Source organism: Sinocyclocheilus anshuiensis, unplaced genomic scaffold, assembly GCF_001515605.1.
Source record: "Sinocyclocheilus anshuiensis isolate Anshui unplaced genomic scaffold, SAMN03320099.WGS_v1.1 scaffold195, whole genome shotgun sequence".
Lineage (NCBI taxonomy): Eukaryota > Metazoa > Chordata > Actinopteri > Cypriniformes > Cyprinidae > Sinocyclocheilus > Sinocyclocheilus anshuiensis.
In genome coordinates this window covers 1727393-1741983 of record NW_015548236.1, presented here as the reverse complement: position 1 = coordinate 1741983, position 14591 = coordinate 1727393, and the positions used below count along the sequence as shown (strand labels likewise).

The following is a 14591-nucleotide window of genomic DNA, read 5'->3' as shown; positions in this document are numbered from 1 at the left end:
CTCTTCTCGGTTTGCCTGGGCCGACATCTTCTCTTCTCTTCTCTTCTCTTCTCTTCTCTTCTCTTCTCTTCTCTTCTCTTCAGGGAAGCAGACAGTTGCTATGTACAAATGATAAAATGCAACGAAGCACATAATTATGCATAGTTAGGAAAGCAAAATAAATAGGCTGCTCAGCATTTAAAAAATATGAAGAAAACGCTTTCCAAATCAGTTCTATTGTTGACATCATTGTTGATCTACTAAAGCTACTGTGGCCCATATTTATTTTATCAGATTCATCTGTCAAGTTAAACAGTTGCATGACATGCACTTATCCTCAAAAGCATGAACAAAACTATGCAAGATAAAGAAAATAGCATCAAGACTATATGAAATAATAACACATAATGTGTTAATAATGTTGCATACTGTTGGGATTACACACACACACACACACACACACACACACACACACACACACACACACTTATTTATTTGCGTCTGTGTTGTAAGTAGTCTAATTTTTTTTAGCACCTGATCAACTTGCATAATCACAATGACAATGCATATATCATGTCATCTTTGAATCGTCACAATATCAATAAATGTATCCTCTAACAACGGACTATCACCGGCCAACGGAGAGAACTAAATGTTGGTCTTTTATGTAGTTCTGTTTTATTGTTATTGTTGGTTTTATTATTGTTTTGTACAGCAGTTTGGGCTGCATTCTTTGCAGCAGCGACGTGCTTTATAAGAAAACACTAGAAATCAAACATAAATGTTGAACAAACAAATAACTTTGTCACTTTCAAGGCAGTGCACGATACAATTCACCGGTCTTTAAAAAAAGCACTGAGCATAGTCAGGCAAAATAAATGAATCTACATTTAATAGGAATCTGCAGCAGTCACTGTAAATGTTTGATAATATTTCAAATTTGTTACCTCACATTTTCAATTCAGTAACCACCCGAATAACAGCTTCAACATCAAAGTCCCTTTCAAAGTCTTTGCTCACATGCATCGGTTTCATATCAGGAAGAGTTTGTGCGCAGTGGGCGTGGTTTCCCACATAACGTCACACGTAGTACTCGCGCTTCCGTTTCCGAAGCGGAGCAGCCTTCCTTTTGTGGATGTCGCTAGCATAGACATAATAAATACCTAGACTCCTAATTTCTTACGAAAATTTATTTTCCAAACCTAACTAAATAACTGGAGGCAGAGTTATTTTTAACTCCATGTAGATCAGAAGCCTCTGAAATCGGTTGATAAATGTAAACGTTATCGTGTTTTTATCCAGAAAACCCGCAGCTCCTCCGTTTACCTCCATTTATTTTTAAGGCAGTCTTGCCCTCACAAACATGGCGGACGCGTTGACGTATCGCAGCAACGGCTCAAAGCGGCCAATGAGGCGTCTAGGCATTTATTATGTCTATGGTCGCTAGCATAGACATGTCTATGGTCGCTAGGATACCGTGGACGCTCCCAGTTCCGGAGTTTAGAGTAGCCTATAGCAGCAGATTGATACACTATACTCCCATAATCAAATACAGATCGTATCAATCCCGTATATATACTTCTTAGAGCCAATTTTTTTATGTGTATTTTAAACGCGAGTTTTTCATCAAACCATATACCCAAAAATTTTAAACATGATACTCTTTCTATATCTTGACCATATAATTTCAGTTTTACCTCTTTACTAATCCTACATTTTGAAAAGAATAAATTTTTTTTTCAACAGAGAATACAGTAGCCTACTAGTACAGTGAATCTATTTTGAGTGAGCTTTGGCAGAATCGCTGACTGAAACGGTAGGAATTCATGCTAATATGGTCAGGAAGACTGTTCTACAAAACCATTTCAGTACTATGAATATGAACAGACCGAATATGTTTTAGAACAAGCAGCCGTTTGCACTAGCGATATTTCACAAAAATAGTTTGATTATATGAAAACACTGGAAACGTTGGAGACATTTCTCATTTCCTAGTCCAGTGGTCAAAATATCATTGCAATTTCACTTGTTATTATCTATAAATGAAAATACGGCGACAATAGCTACATTTTGTGCTTTTGCTAAATGATAATAACAACAATAAAAATATTACAGTTAATAATTATTATGATGTTTGTGGATCAAGCTGTCCCTAATAGGTTTTAATAGGCTACATATTGGCATTATATTGGTCAATATGATTCTATTGGAATAAAAAAAAAATCAAAACAGTATTATAACAAAATTGTGGCTTTATAAAAACACAATACAAAATTGAAACAATAAAAATGAAATACAATAAAACAAAAAAAAAACTATTTGTATTTAATATCTTCATACATGTCTAGGTGTACTTTCACCAATGTGGTTTAGTTAGGATTTAATGTAACTTTTTGAATCGTTAGTATGAATAGCTTGATCTCGACCCTACAAAACCAAATAATTTATGTAAAGTTACATTATTATTAAAACGGAGTAATCGTGACAGACAAATCAAACATTATGTCAGTCATAGATATATATCTTTAAAAACACTTTATTATAATAAATTATTCTTTTTTATTATTGTAAATAATTAGCTCAGCTAACTTTAAAAAGAGCTAGAGATTATTATGGTCAAGAGAGAAAAATAAGGTCTTACCCATTTCCCCCTAATAATTTCTTGACAGGCAAAGATGATTTCCTCTGGGCGTTGGGACTGGAAATGTATAAGGTAAAATTTTTTAAATTGTCTTATTAACTGGTATTTTATTATAATGTTTTGTAACAATCTATGGTTTTGCGTGGTTTTTTTTTCTTTAGGTTTGATTTGTTTGTAATTTCGAAGCCAAAGAAAAAATGGAAAACAAAAAGAAGAACCCCCCCCCCACACACACACACAAAAAAAACCCCATCCGCATAGCAAGAGCAGTTCAGAAAGCATCTGTAGAAGTGGCAAAAGTATTCTGTTTTCTAACATTATAGCTCATATGGTTGGCAGACATCAGGAAATAATTATGGCTTAATAACTTCATTCTCCTGGCATGGTGGTCATTATGCAGGACTTTGATGTATTATTCTGAGCAGTTGATTTACTCAGTTTCATTTTTCAAAGGAGTACTGAGAGACCCGCTCAATTGAATGCCTTCAAGACCTCAATAAAATGCTTACAAAAGGAATGTGTCACAATTCAGGATGTTAAATGTAGGTCCGTATACTTTGCTACATAATGAAAACAATATGAGCCATGAAAAATGGTCTTTTTCCCATAACCAGGATGATTTAATATACATTTAATGAGTTGCAGTGGCAGCAGTCTGTTTGCTACAGGAAAATGACAGGCTTCCCATTCCTCTTCGTTTTCTATCTCTGCTAAAGTAAGTTTCATTTTAATTTTTATTCTATTTTATTTTACTATGTATTTTATTTGAGGATGACTTTTATATCTTCATACTAATTGCTCTTCATTTTCACTTGTTTTACTGATTTATTCCTATTTATTGTCTAATATATTAACTTCTTAGTCATCCTTAAATTAAAAGTAAATTTTAGTTGCAGTTATATTAGTGCAGCTCTATGATTCCAAATATATTTTGCCAAAATATTTGCAGGAGCAAAGAGCTGGATGGGTTTTCTTGCTACTTTGAAAAAAAAAAAAAACCTCTGGAGGAAAGACCGAAGTCTCTCATGGGGTGAGTTTGAATTTGGAGCCGGGCATGAATTAAGTCATAAAAAAGCATGAAATTATTAAAGGAGCAGTGCCCAATTACTAAAATGACACAATTAAGATGTGTATGTACCCTATTCAATAACCTAACAGCTTTTTAATCGTATTAATCTGTGACTATTGCATTAACAGCATGTCATCCTTAACCTTGCTGCTCTTTCAGAGAGGAGAGAGGCAGATGCACCTATTGCATTAACAGCATGTCATCCTTAACCTTGCTGCTCTTTCAGAGAGGACACTGAGAGGCAGATGCATGGAGAAACGTGTGCTAACGTGTGCTTGCCCTCTGTCACTTCAGGCTGCTGCTGGGGATAGATCTGCCTCAACAGCACCATATGGCTTTTGACAGGTCAGAACAGCTATTATTGATACCATACCTGCGAGATCAATCATGTGTGTTTCACTGCATTAATGAACAGTGTGATGAATGAGAGCATGTTTGAGGAAATAATAAGTCTGATTTATGTCTGCAGGATCAAGGTGTCATCCACTCGCTGTAACATATAACTATACGAGGTATGTGGCCATTTGACTATATGTGATTCATGAAAAATGTAAAACTTTTAGAGGCCTTTGAATATTATGGAATTGAAAATTAGTAGCCACCAACTGCAGTTCCAAGAGTTTCATATATGGTTCTCATGATGACATTAGTGTGTTTCCTCTACCTCAGTGTCTCTACATAAGTGTCAAACATATAGAAATTATTTGAGACACATTTATGCTAAATTTGCTTGAAAAACGCCCTGTTATTTATGCATGTATGATTTTAGAAGGTTTTAGAAGGTATGTCTTACCTCTTTGTGATATGTTGCTAGTAACGTGTTAAACTTCTGTGTGCAAGCAACTTCAAGTGAAGATTTATGCTTTTACTGGCCCGTCTTCTCTTTCATACTCTCGCTCTCTGTCTCCTGACTTTTAACCCAGGAAGTCAAATCGGCGCCTGGCCCTGAACAAAATCATAACCCAGCATTCCCCTCAGATGGCCTCTCTGCTGCTTACTCCACAAGAAAAGGCCTCTCACCTGTTTGAGGGCTTCAGGCGTCTTAAAGTGTCCTCAACTTCACGCATTGATTTAGAAGCTGTGATGGAGGGTCTTATAGAGCAGCTAAAATCACTTAGGTAATATTTAATTATGCTATGGTTGAATTATTTACAATTAAGAAAAAGCATAGTATGCGTCTATTTTGCAAGTGTTTCTAATAGTCTGATTGTACTTTCTTTTGCCTTTAGCTTTGGAATTCTTGGAAAGCCTTTGAGCCAATTCAGCTTAATTACCTTTTGTTGTTTGTGGGTTTTACAACATGCAAATTTCTTTCAACTATTATTTATTGTCCACTGTGCTTTGCATGAGGGTTGTTGACTAAAATCATATTTAATAAGAAGAAATAACAATACATGCCACTAGGTGGCACTTTCAATATTGTTATTCAGTTCAGTCCTCTTTAGAGTGAACACATCCTAATGTTAGGGATGGAATGGAAATTATTAATGGAAAATATATATTAAACTAAGAAAGCTAAGTATGCTAAATTGGGTAAATATAATGCATTACATTACGTTTGTATCAACTATTAAACAAATGGTTTAATAATTTTATAGTATCATTATTAGTATTGGATAACTTGATGTATATGTAAGTGTTTATTAAGGGCACAAAAGAGGCCCCAGGGTTCTGGCAGAAGAGGCTTTACCATCACCTTAATTAGCGGGGTAATCTAGGACACCACTGCTAATAATCTTTGTCTGCAAAGCAAGAAGAGGGAGGGGTGAATGTGTTTTTGTACAGGGGGTTAATTGGTTGGTTACCTTTGGCAGTACTCAAGATCAGGAAGCAAGAGTCCAGTTATCTCTAAGCAATTTACTGCTTCATAATTCCTTTCAAATGCATTGCATTGTTACAAGAACAATCAGACTTAATTTTATTTCATAGATTGTGGTCAGTAAATGAAGATCATGACCACTCAGAATCTGTGACTATTGCATTAACAGCATGTCATCCTTAACCTTGCTGCTCTTTCAGAGAGGAGAGAGGCAGATGCACGGCGAAACGTGTGCTAACGTGTGCTTGCCCTCTGTCACTTCAGGCTGCTGCTGGGGATAGATCTGCCTCAACAGCACCATATGGCTTTTGACAGGTCAGAACAGCTATTATTGATACCATACCTGCGAGATCAATCATGTGTGTTTCACTGCATTAATGAACAGTGTGATGAATGAGAGCATGTTTGAGGAAATAATAAGTCTGATTTATGTCTGCAGGATCAAGGTGTCATCCACTCGCTGTAACATATAACTATACGAGGTATGTGGCCATTTGACTATATGTGATTCATGAAAAATGTAAAACTTTTAGAGGCCTTTGAATATTATGGAATTGAAAATTAGTAGCCACCAACTGCAGTTCCAAGAGTTTCATATATGGTTCTCATGATGACATTAGTGTGTTTCCTCTACCTCAGTGTCTCTACATAAGTGTCAAACATATAGAAATTATTTGAGACACATTTATGCTAAATTTGCTTGAAAAACGCCCTGTTATTTATGCATGTATGATTTTAGAAGGTTTTAGAAGGTATGTCTTACCTCTTTGTGATATGTTGCTAGTAACGTGTTAAACTTCTGTGTGCAAGCAACTTCAAGTGAAGATTTATGCTTTTACTGGCCCGTCTTCTCTTTCATACTCTCGCTCTCTGTCTCCTGACTTTTAACCCAGGAAGTCAAATCGGCGCCTGGCCCTGAACAAAATCATAACCCAGCATTCCCCTCAGATGGCCTCTCTGCTGCTTACTCCACAAGAAAAGGCCTCTCACCTGTTTGAGGGCTTCAGGCGTCTTAAAGTGTCCTCAACTTCACGCATTGATTTAGAAGCTGTGATGGAGGGTCTTATAGAGCAGCTAAAATCACTTAGGTAATATTTAATTATGCTATGGTTGAATTATTTACAATTAAGAAAAAGCATAGTATGCGTCTATTTTGCAAGTGTTTCTAATAGTCTGATTGTACTTTCTTTTGCCTTTAGCTTTGGAATTCTTGGAAAGCCTTTGAGCCAATTCAGCTTAATTACCTTTTGTTGTTTGACTTAATTTTGTTTCATAGATTGTGGTCAGTAAATGAAGATCATGACCACTCAGAGAAGGTTAAAAAATGAAAAACAGGATTAATTAGTCTGCATGATATTATTTACCATTACGCGCTACGCATTTGTCCAATAGGGGGAGACATTGCATTGAGAATTCATTTAGTGAGTTCTTGCAGGTATACTCTTTATAGGGCCACCCACCCTAGCTGGGGTTTGCGGGGCCCTAGTGCAGGTTGTACCAGTGGGCCCTTTTTTGAAATTGTTTAATTTGTATGTTCGTTCTATTTATTTATTTGTGCTATTTACACAATGTGTACGTTTTTTTTCAAGTTTGTAGGTGTCCAGGTACAGAAACTCAGTAATAAAATGTAAAATAGCACTGCATAGTCTTCACTGTAAAAATTACATATACAGTCAAACCAAAATTTATTCAGACACCTTTTCTCACATTATCACAGTTTTTTGCTATAGTTTAGAAAATGGTAATAAAATATGACAAGAACTCAGAGTTAAACTGTGTCAGAACAAATTCAGCTTGATAATGTCAGATAACTTTGATAGAAAGGTATGTAATGGATAGTATGATAGTATGTTAGTATGACAGTATTTACACAACTATCAATACTTTGTTGACCAATTAACAAGCAATGCTTAATTTTGTTCAGTCTGTGGTGTAAAAAGTTCGCATTAGCAATTAAAGAAAACAAAAAAACACTTAAGCAAAACATGGTCAGGTCAAAGTGTCTGAATCATTTTTTGTCCCAAATGTTTTATCAATTTTACTGGTAGTCCACTGTATGAAGAATATTTGAGTATAATTTGTCACAGTTTACTTTATTTTGCCATCCTCACTTACAAAATCACCAAAACAAACACGCCCCTACCCCAAAAGGGTCTTGCCTCTATTCTGATAGCTCCGCCCCACACATACGTACGCAACCCAGGCAACGATTAGTTCTGTGAAACAAAGCAAAACCAATGTTACAACGTGTCTACGGACGTGAGCGGTGCGGCGCAACAAATCCCCGCCAGAAAACTGCTGCCGGGTTCTATTTATGACGTGCTGACACAAATTTCAAATGGTTTTCAACGGTCGTTTGATCACGTCCAGTGTAGGCAGACTTTAGCTGTTGTAGACACGGTGTTACTCACCTATTGAGAAGAAACAAAGCAACCTCGGCGTCCGATCGCAGGCCTCTGCTCCTTGAGTTCTCTCCAGCGCTGGAAAGCTGATCCGATATTTACACGGGTCCTACTTCTTGCCTTATCGTTCCGCAGACGTTTTCCTCTTTTGTTTTTTATCCGCCATCTCTATCTTTCTGTCGCTGGCTCGGCTAATGTCCGTCCCATGCACTGAACGCGCTCTCCTCCACATTAGGAGTAGACACGCCCCTTATTGCTGATTGGCTACAAGTTTGTTTTGCGATTCGGCCCGAATCAGTTTTCTAAAGTGTTTTTGAAAAATCACTCACTCTGCCTTTAAGGACACCGACAGCAGCTAGTAGCTAAATTAGGCGCGGTCACTTTAAAAGACAATGCATCCATTATACCTGTTCACTGAAAAAATCCGACTCATTCCAAATCAAATATATTAAAATATTCATATAGTACATTTCATACTCAACGGTAGCTCAAAATGCTTTACATAATTAAATGTATTTAAGTAACTGGAAATTTACAAATAAATAGCTTATTAAAATAACAGTGTCATAAAAGCATTATGGTTTAGTACTTAAGTCTGACATGTCTTAAACCATAAACATTTTGAAAACCAGAATTGAAGTTGTCGTTTTTTCATATGGTCGCGCTCTCTGTCAATCATTGCTCAAGCTCTCCCTCTGTTTGACCCGTATTTTCCTTTCAGTCCTGCGGGTGGCTCGACAGCAGAGCTCCACTTCAGACATATGGCCGAGAGACCTCACGTTAAATTCACCTTTGCGAGACGAGTGCAGCTTTAACCGCATGCGGCCGTAGACTCAACGCGCAAGACTTCGCGAAACATATCGAAAACGACCTATTTTACTGTACAAAAGTGCGCGCATGAATAAGCAGACAAAAAAGCAACACGTATCCGGTGGGATTTGAGTCCTGTGAGAGAGCGAGATTGGAGCGCGAGCGAGCGAGAGAGGGAAGAGTTTCTCCAAAAGTGGAAACAGACACGGGGACGATATTTTCCTTTTTCACAAGCGAAGACTAAGGAATTATGAGGAACGTTTGGATGATATTAACCCTCGGCTTGACAGCCTTTCTTTCCGGGGAAAGGGTGAGTTTCAACCGAGAACAATAAGCGTTTTGCTGGGGGGTAAGTTAGTTGAGTGTAAACTCAAGCAGCCACCCGGCCACGTTATAAAGTAACCAGTCAAACATCGTTTCACTGGACTGATTCATACTTTGTCATGTGTCCATGATAATTAATGTTTTAGATATGTATCACGTCAGTTGTAATGTATCAAGTATCAGTTTCCTTAGTCACGGCAGTGTTTTTCAATTCAGCTTGGCATTGTTGTTTTACCTACACTATAAGTATTTAGCCTATACACACCAAATGTTGTGTGGGTTTAGTTTTTAAATCGTAATAACTAGAATCTAGTGAAGAAAACATTAAGCTAGGTATTAATGAAAGTTAGGAATACTGTACAAATACACACGCATGGTGTTGTGGTTTTCAGCTCAGATGTATTGTGCAAAGCAGATGAATGACTGAAATGTTCGCGTTTGATGTGTTTGTGACATTTCTGGAAAATGAGGAATGAAGCTTGATCGTTATTTTACTCTTGTATTGTGAAATTGACGGCAGAGAAAGATAGTGTCTGTCAGAGTGACAGACTCTTATAAAGCTACTATAAATTTAGCCATAAAAACCACTAACTTGGTTGTGGTGACATTTCTGGACAGGTACACATGAAGTGAGGAATGCAGAAATAACTTGGTTTGGTTAACCTTTTTTTGTTCAAAATGTAAGTGACTGCAGTGGGAACTATCAGCAGTATTTGTAAATGTGCATTGTCTTCTCGACAACTGTTGGCGAGCTGAACTTTAAGATTGGACCACAAACCTATTTTCAGACCAATAGCACCCATTTTGTCTGTAACACTTCTGTTTAAAGTCAAAACGCATCCAACTTCTCCATAAACTCCCTGCTTAAAGTGACCAGGAGCTTCTTAGAGCAGCTTAACATGCAGAAGCTGTAAGACACTAACTCTCTCTTGGTCACACTTGGCTCGGTTTGCTGGAATGTGAACACATGCGATCATTGATTGTTTTGCATAGGCTTTCTCTTAAAAGCCACCGTTACTCTTTATAATCCTAGACCGAGATGGAAAATGTATGTTCTGGAGCATTCATTAACCTTACACAGGGACGACTTTGCATTTCTGCCTGCCTGCCTTATTATACAGTTAATTGGCAATGCATTTGATGAACATGGATCCTGAATAAGCCAGTTGCTAGTAATTTTTTGACGAAATGCCAAGGGATTGGTACCCGTGCTTTGTAATTCCATGGTTGACTGGCATGCTGGTTTGTACTGTCTCCTCCCATTGATTAGGACCTCACTCACTCACTTTGGTCTAGAGGCGTGAAGGCAGCATCAATCTCAATGAGACCCAGCATAGCGTATAGATTTTCTATACCGGCATCATGTACACAGAGCAATTAAAGTTATCTGGCTTGAAACCTCCAGGATGATCCATGTGTTTGCCAGTCAGAGCAACCGTTCCCTTCTCCTATAAACAAAAAGAAATGGTTTGTCTGCGAATGTGACCTGAGAATGTTATTTAGTCTGTTTTTGTGCTTTCTCTGAAATTGTATGTTACGAACCTGTCACAGTTTGGTGTGTTGTCTGCGGCCAGATGTTTGACCGTGTAATTTGCATGATGTTTTGGTGGGAAGTGTGAACATTGCCTTCGAAATGGAGATGTTTTGCAGGGTCACTGCACTCTTGTTGCCTGTGACAGATCTCAAGGAAATAGTTTTCACCCAACCAAAGTTTTTTTAGTGATTAGAAAGAAATTAGCACTTTAAAGTGAAAAGCGAAAGCACTTTACATAAACTTCACTGTCTTTTTTGCCAGATATGTGAATACATGCTTTTTTAAATCTACATTTGGTAACTAGCTAAATGTTTGCCAGCGCTATTTTTAACCTCTTTTATAGTTTTTGTCACTACATTCTTAAAAATAAAGCTGCCAAAAGGTGCAAGAGATGGCATAGAAGAACTATTTTTGGTTCCCCAAAGAACCTTTCAGTGAACAGTTAGAAACTTTTTCCAACATAAGGAAAATGAAAATGGATTAGTAAAGTTCCATGGATTTTAAAGGCTCTTCATGGACCATAGATGTCAATAAGGAACCTTTATTTTTAAAAGAATGTATTTTTAACACTCTGTCCGGATGCTTACATGATTAAATGAATGCGCAGAGTGACCAAGAGTGAGCGATAGTAGCATGCTGACCTCATTTTCACCCTTCGCTTCTGCCAGTCTCTCACCTGAGGCTGTTTTTCTATTCCTGATTAGCAAGGCGGATGGCCACACATCCGCAATAATCCTGCGTACTAAAAAAATGTATTGAGTCTGCGAGATAAGGGCTCAGAAGTGCTCCCTGTTTACGTCTAAATGTTTGCCAGCGCTATTTTTAACCTCTTTTATAGTTTTTGTCACTACATTCTTAAAAATAAAGCTGCCAAAAGGTGCAAGAGATGGCATAGAAGAACTATTTTTGGTTCCCCAAAGAACCTTTCAGTGAACAGTTAGAAACTTTTTCCAACATAAGGAAAATGAAAATGGATTAGTAAAGTTCCATGGATTTTAAAGGCTCTTCATGGACCATAGATGTCAATAAGGAACCTTTATTTTTAAAAGAATGTATTTTTAACACTCTGTCCGGATGCTTACATGATTAAATGAATGCGCAGAGTGACCAAGAGTGAGCGATAGTAGCATGCTGACCTCATTTTCACCCTTCGCTTCTGCCAGTCTCTCACCTGAGGCTGTTTTTCTATTCCTGATTAGCAAGGCGGATGGCCATACATCCGCAATAATCCTGCGTACTAAAAAATGTATTGAGTCTGCGAGATAAGGGCTCAGAAGTGCTCCCCGTTTACGTTGTCCTGTAAATATTAATGGTTTGGGGTGGAATATTGGCTTATGAAATAATAATAGTGTAACATGCTACAGCATTTAGCAGATGCATGCTGAAATTTCAGGTTTTGATGGCCAGTGATGACTTTGTGTTAATGAAAACACGTTCACAAATCAGCAACGAGGGTCAGCACCTTTTAGCAGTGAGGAAATGAGATTTCTAGATGGCTTTTTAACACCTTGCTGAATGAATAAAGTTGGAATCTCATAATTGGAAAAGATTCAATGTTCCATCATGGGAATAAATGATATTTTAAAATAGAAAATTTCACAATATTACTGTGTTTACTGTATTTTTGATCAAATGAATGCAGCCTTGGTGAGCATAAACATAAAAATGCCCTCAACATTTTTGAGTGGTAATGTAATTGAAGCATTTTTTTCTTCTCTGGCGTGCATTTAAAGTGGACACACGGGAAAAAATCTTACATCCCACCTCTCTTCCCTGGGGGGCTTTTTTTGATTGACTCTTAACTGTTCCACATTGCATAATCCTTAATGGTCTCAGCAGGCACTGGGCCGCTAGGCCTGTAAAGGAATCCCAGAGTGCTCATGTTTTGTCATCAGCCATGTATCCTCAGCCCAGCCGACTTCTCTCCCTGCAGCTAAGCTCGTCATTATTATTACCCTGTCTTCGGTTACTCCAAAGAACAGTGGCATTATTCTTTATCTTCTTTCCCAGCAGATGGAAAGAATGAAGAGGCAGAGTAGGGGAGGAAAAAAAGAAGATATGCCTCGCTATGCTCTGATGGCACATGCCTTGTGCTTGTTTATGTCGACACCACAAACATCTGCAACACGTATGTGCGTTTGCTTCAAAGCGGCTCTGTTCACATTCCCCCCCCCCTGAGAATTGGAAGCAGTTCTTTCACAGGGATAAAGTCATGCATACCAGTGGGAATCGACAAACAACGCAAGCCGAGTCGAGCTCGGAAGTGGTGGGAGCAGTGGCAGACCGACGCACTCGATACAGAGCGAGTACTGAAAGTGCTGCTGCCAAAGCACTGCTTTGGCCCGGTTACTGTAGACAGTAAGGAGCCTCAAGGGTGTAAAGCCGTGACCCAGAGCCCCTCCAATTTGAATACACAAGCTTGTGGAAAAAAAAAAACCCTCAGCATGCTCCACCATTTAAAACGCGCTCCTTTTGCTCCCAGTCTGACTTTTCTTGCTCTTTATTAGCTTAGCAAATGGAAAGTTTCTTTGGAGGATTGTGGTTTAAGAACAGCGGTTGAAATGAAAGGGGGTTCGTTTTAACTGCTTTCATACTGCAGCTTTTGGGGCAGGCCAGGGTCTGTTTGACGTCAGAGTTTGGTTGGTGTGAAAGTGGTTTTCTGAACTTTGGTGCACACCAGTTAACCACACTGAGTTTGCTTGAAGAGGTAGTCCGAGGTAAATGTGAATTCTAGTACACTGTATGTCCAGTAAAGATGCATTAATTTCATCAAAATAACAATAAGAATATTTATAATGTTACAAAAGATTTCTAATTCATGTAAATGCTGTTTTTTAAACCTTCTATTAATCAAAGAACACTCAAAAAGAATGTACCACAGTTTCAACAAAAAATATTATGCAACAACTTTTTTTCAACATTGATAATAATAAGAAATGTTTCGTGAGCAGCAAATAAACATATCAGAATGATTTCTGAAGAATCATGAGACACTGAAAACTGGAGTAATGACGGCTAATAATTCAGCTTTGCCATCAAATGAATAAATTAGTTTAAAATATATTAAAATAGGAAATTATTATTTTAAATTGTAATAATTTCTCAGCATTACTGTTTTCACTGTATTATTAATCAGATAAATGCAGTCTTGGTAAGCGTAGGAGTCTTTAAAAAAAAAAAAAAAAAAATCTAAATCTTACCAACCTCAAACTTTTGAACAGTAGTGTAACAGTTATTTCTTATGAATAACAGTGAAGTCTGCATCTTTTTGTCAAGTCGTTTCCTAGTTAAAGTTGCAAACAGCTGCCACTTGTACTCATTATACTATTTACCATGATTGAGACTAGGCCTGGGCGATAAAACGGTATTGATATTTATCGACGGTGCACGTGCTATGAGTGACGCAGACAGCACACACGAACACATGCTGAATTGAGTGCTGTGCCTGTCTGCCTGTGATGAGGAGATTGTGAATAAAAAAAATAAATATTGGTCGAATTTAAAATAAACATTTGCATTTGAATGCAAAAATAGTACAATCCAATGTTAGATGTGCGTCAAGGAGCGTCATCAGTGGAGCGCCAGATGCGGTGATGATGATGTAAGTGACGTTGTAGTTTAATGTTTTGTTAGTCTAGCCCACGAGACGCGCAGTTGCTGCGTTATTCATTCAAAATATTAGAGAAATATAGTAGCTTAATGCCTAGAAGATCTTGGATTAGGTTAAAATCGAAACCAAGCCATTCACACAGAACGCATATTCAGCGCATTTTCTAGACGGACAAATATGACTGCTGCACTCGCGTCACACAAGAGATGTATACAAAGCCATGCAAAGTTAAAACAGTTTTAGAAAACATGTCACAAATTTGTGGAGGTTTATTCCTTTTCACTGCGTCTCATAAGTTTTCAAATGCAATCTGTGTGATTCGGCTCTTTGTATTAAGCAATGCATAAATACATGATGCTGTTTTGTTCATAATTGTTTATGCAATTTACGAAATTATATTTGA

The 14591-nt window shown here is 37.6% G+C and overlaps 1 protein-coding gene across 2 annotated transcripts in view; it reads left to right on the top strand.

The window, feature by feature from the left end:
* The first annotated feature begins 8602 nt into the window (after positions 1 to 8602).
* The window catches only part of LOC107654728 (syndecan-2-like), a 37734-nt gene continuing 31745 nt past the window's right edge, over positions 8603 to 14591 (top strand). The window contains exon 1 of one of the 2 annotated variants that reach the window (XM_016441941.1): positions 8603 to 9030. In XM_016441941.1, the coding sequence (XP_016297427.1) occupies positions 8971 to 9030 (60 nt within the window). In that variant the 5' untranslated portion in view covers positions 8603 to 8970. The remainder of the gene's footprint in view (positions 9031 to 14591) is intronic. The other variant, XM_016441942.1, reaches the window with a different exon arrangement.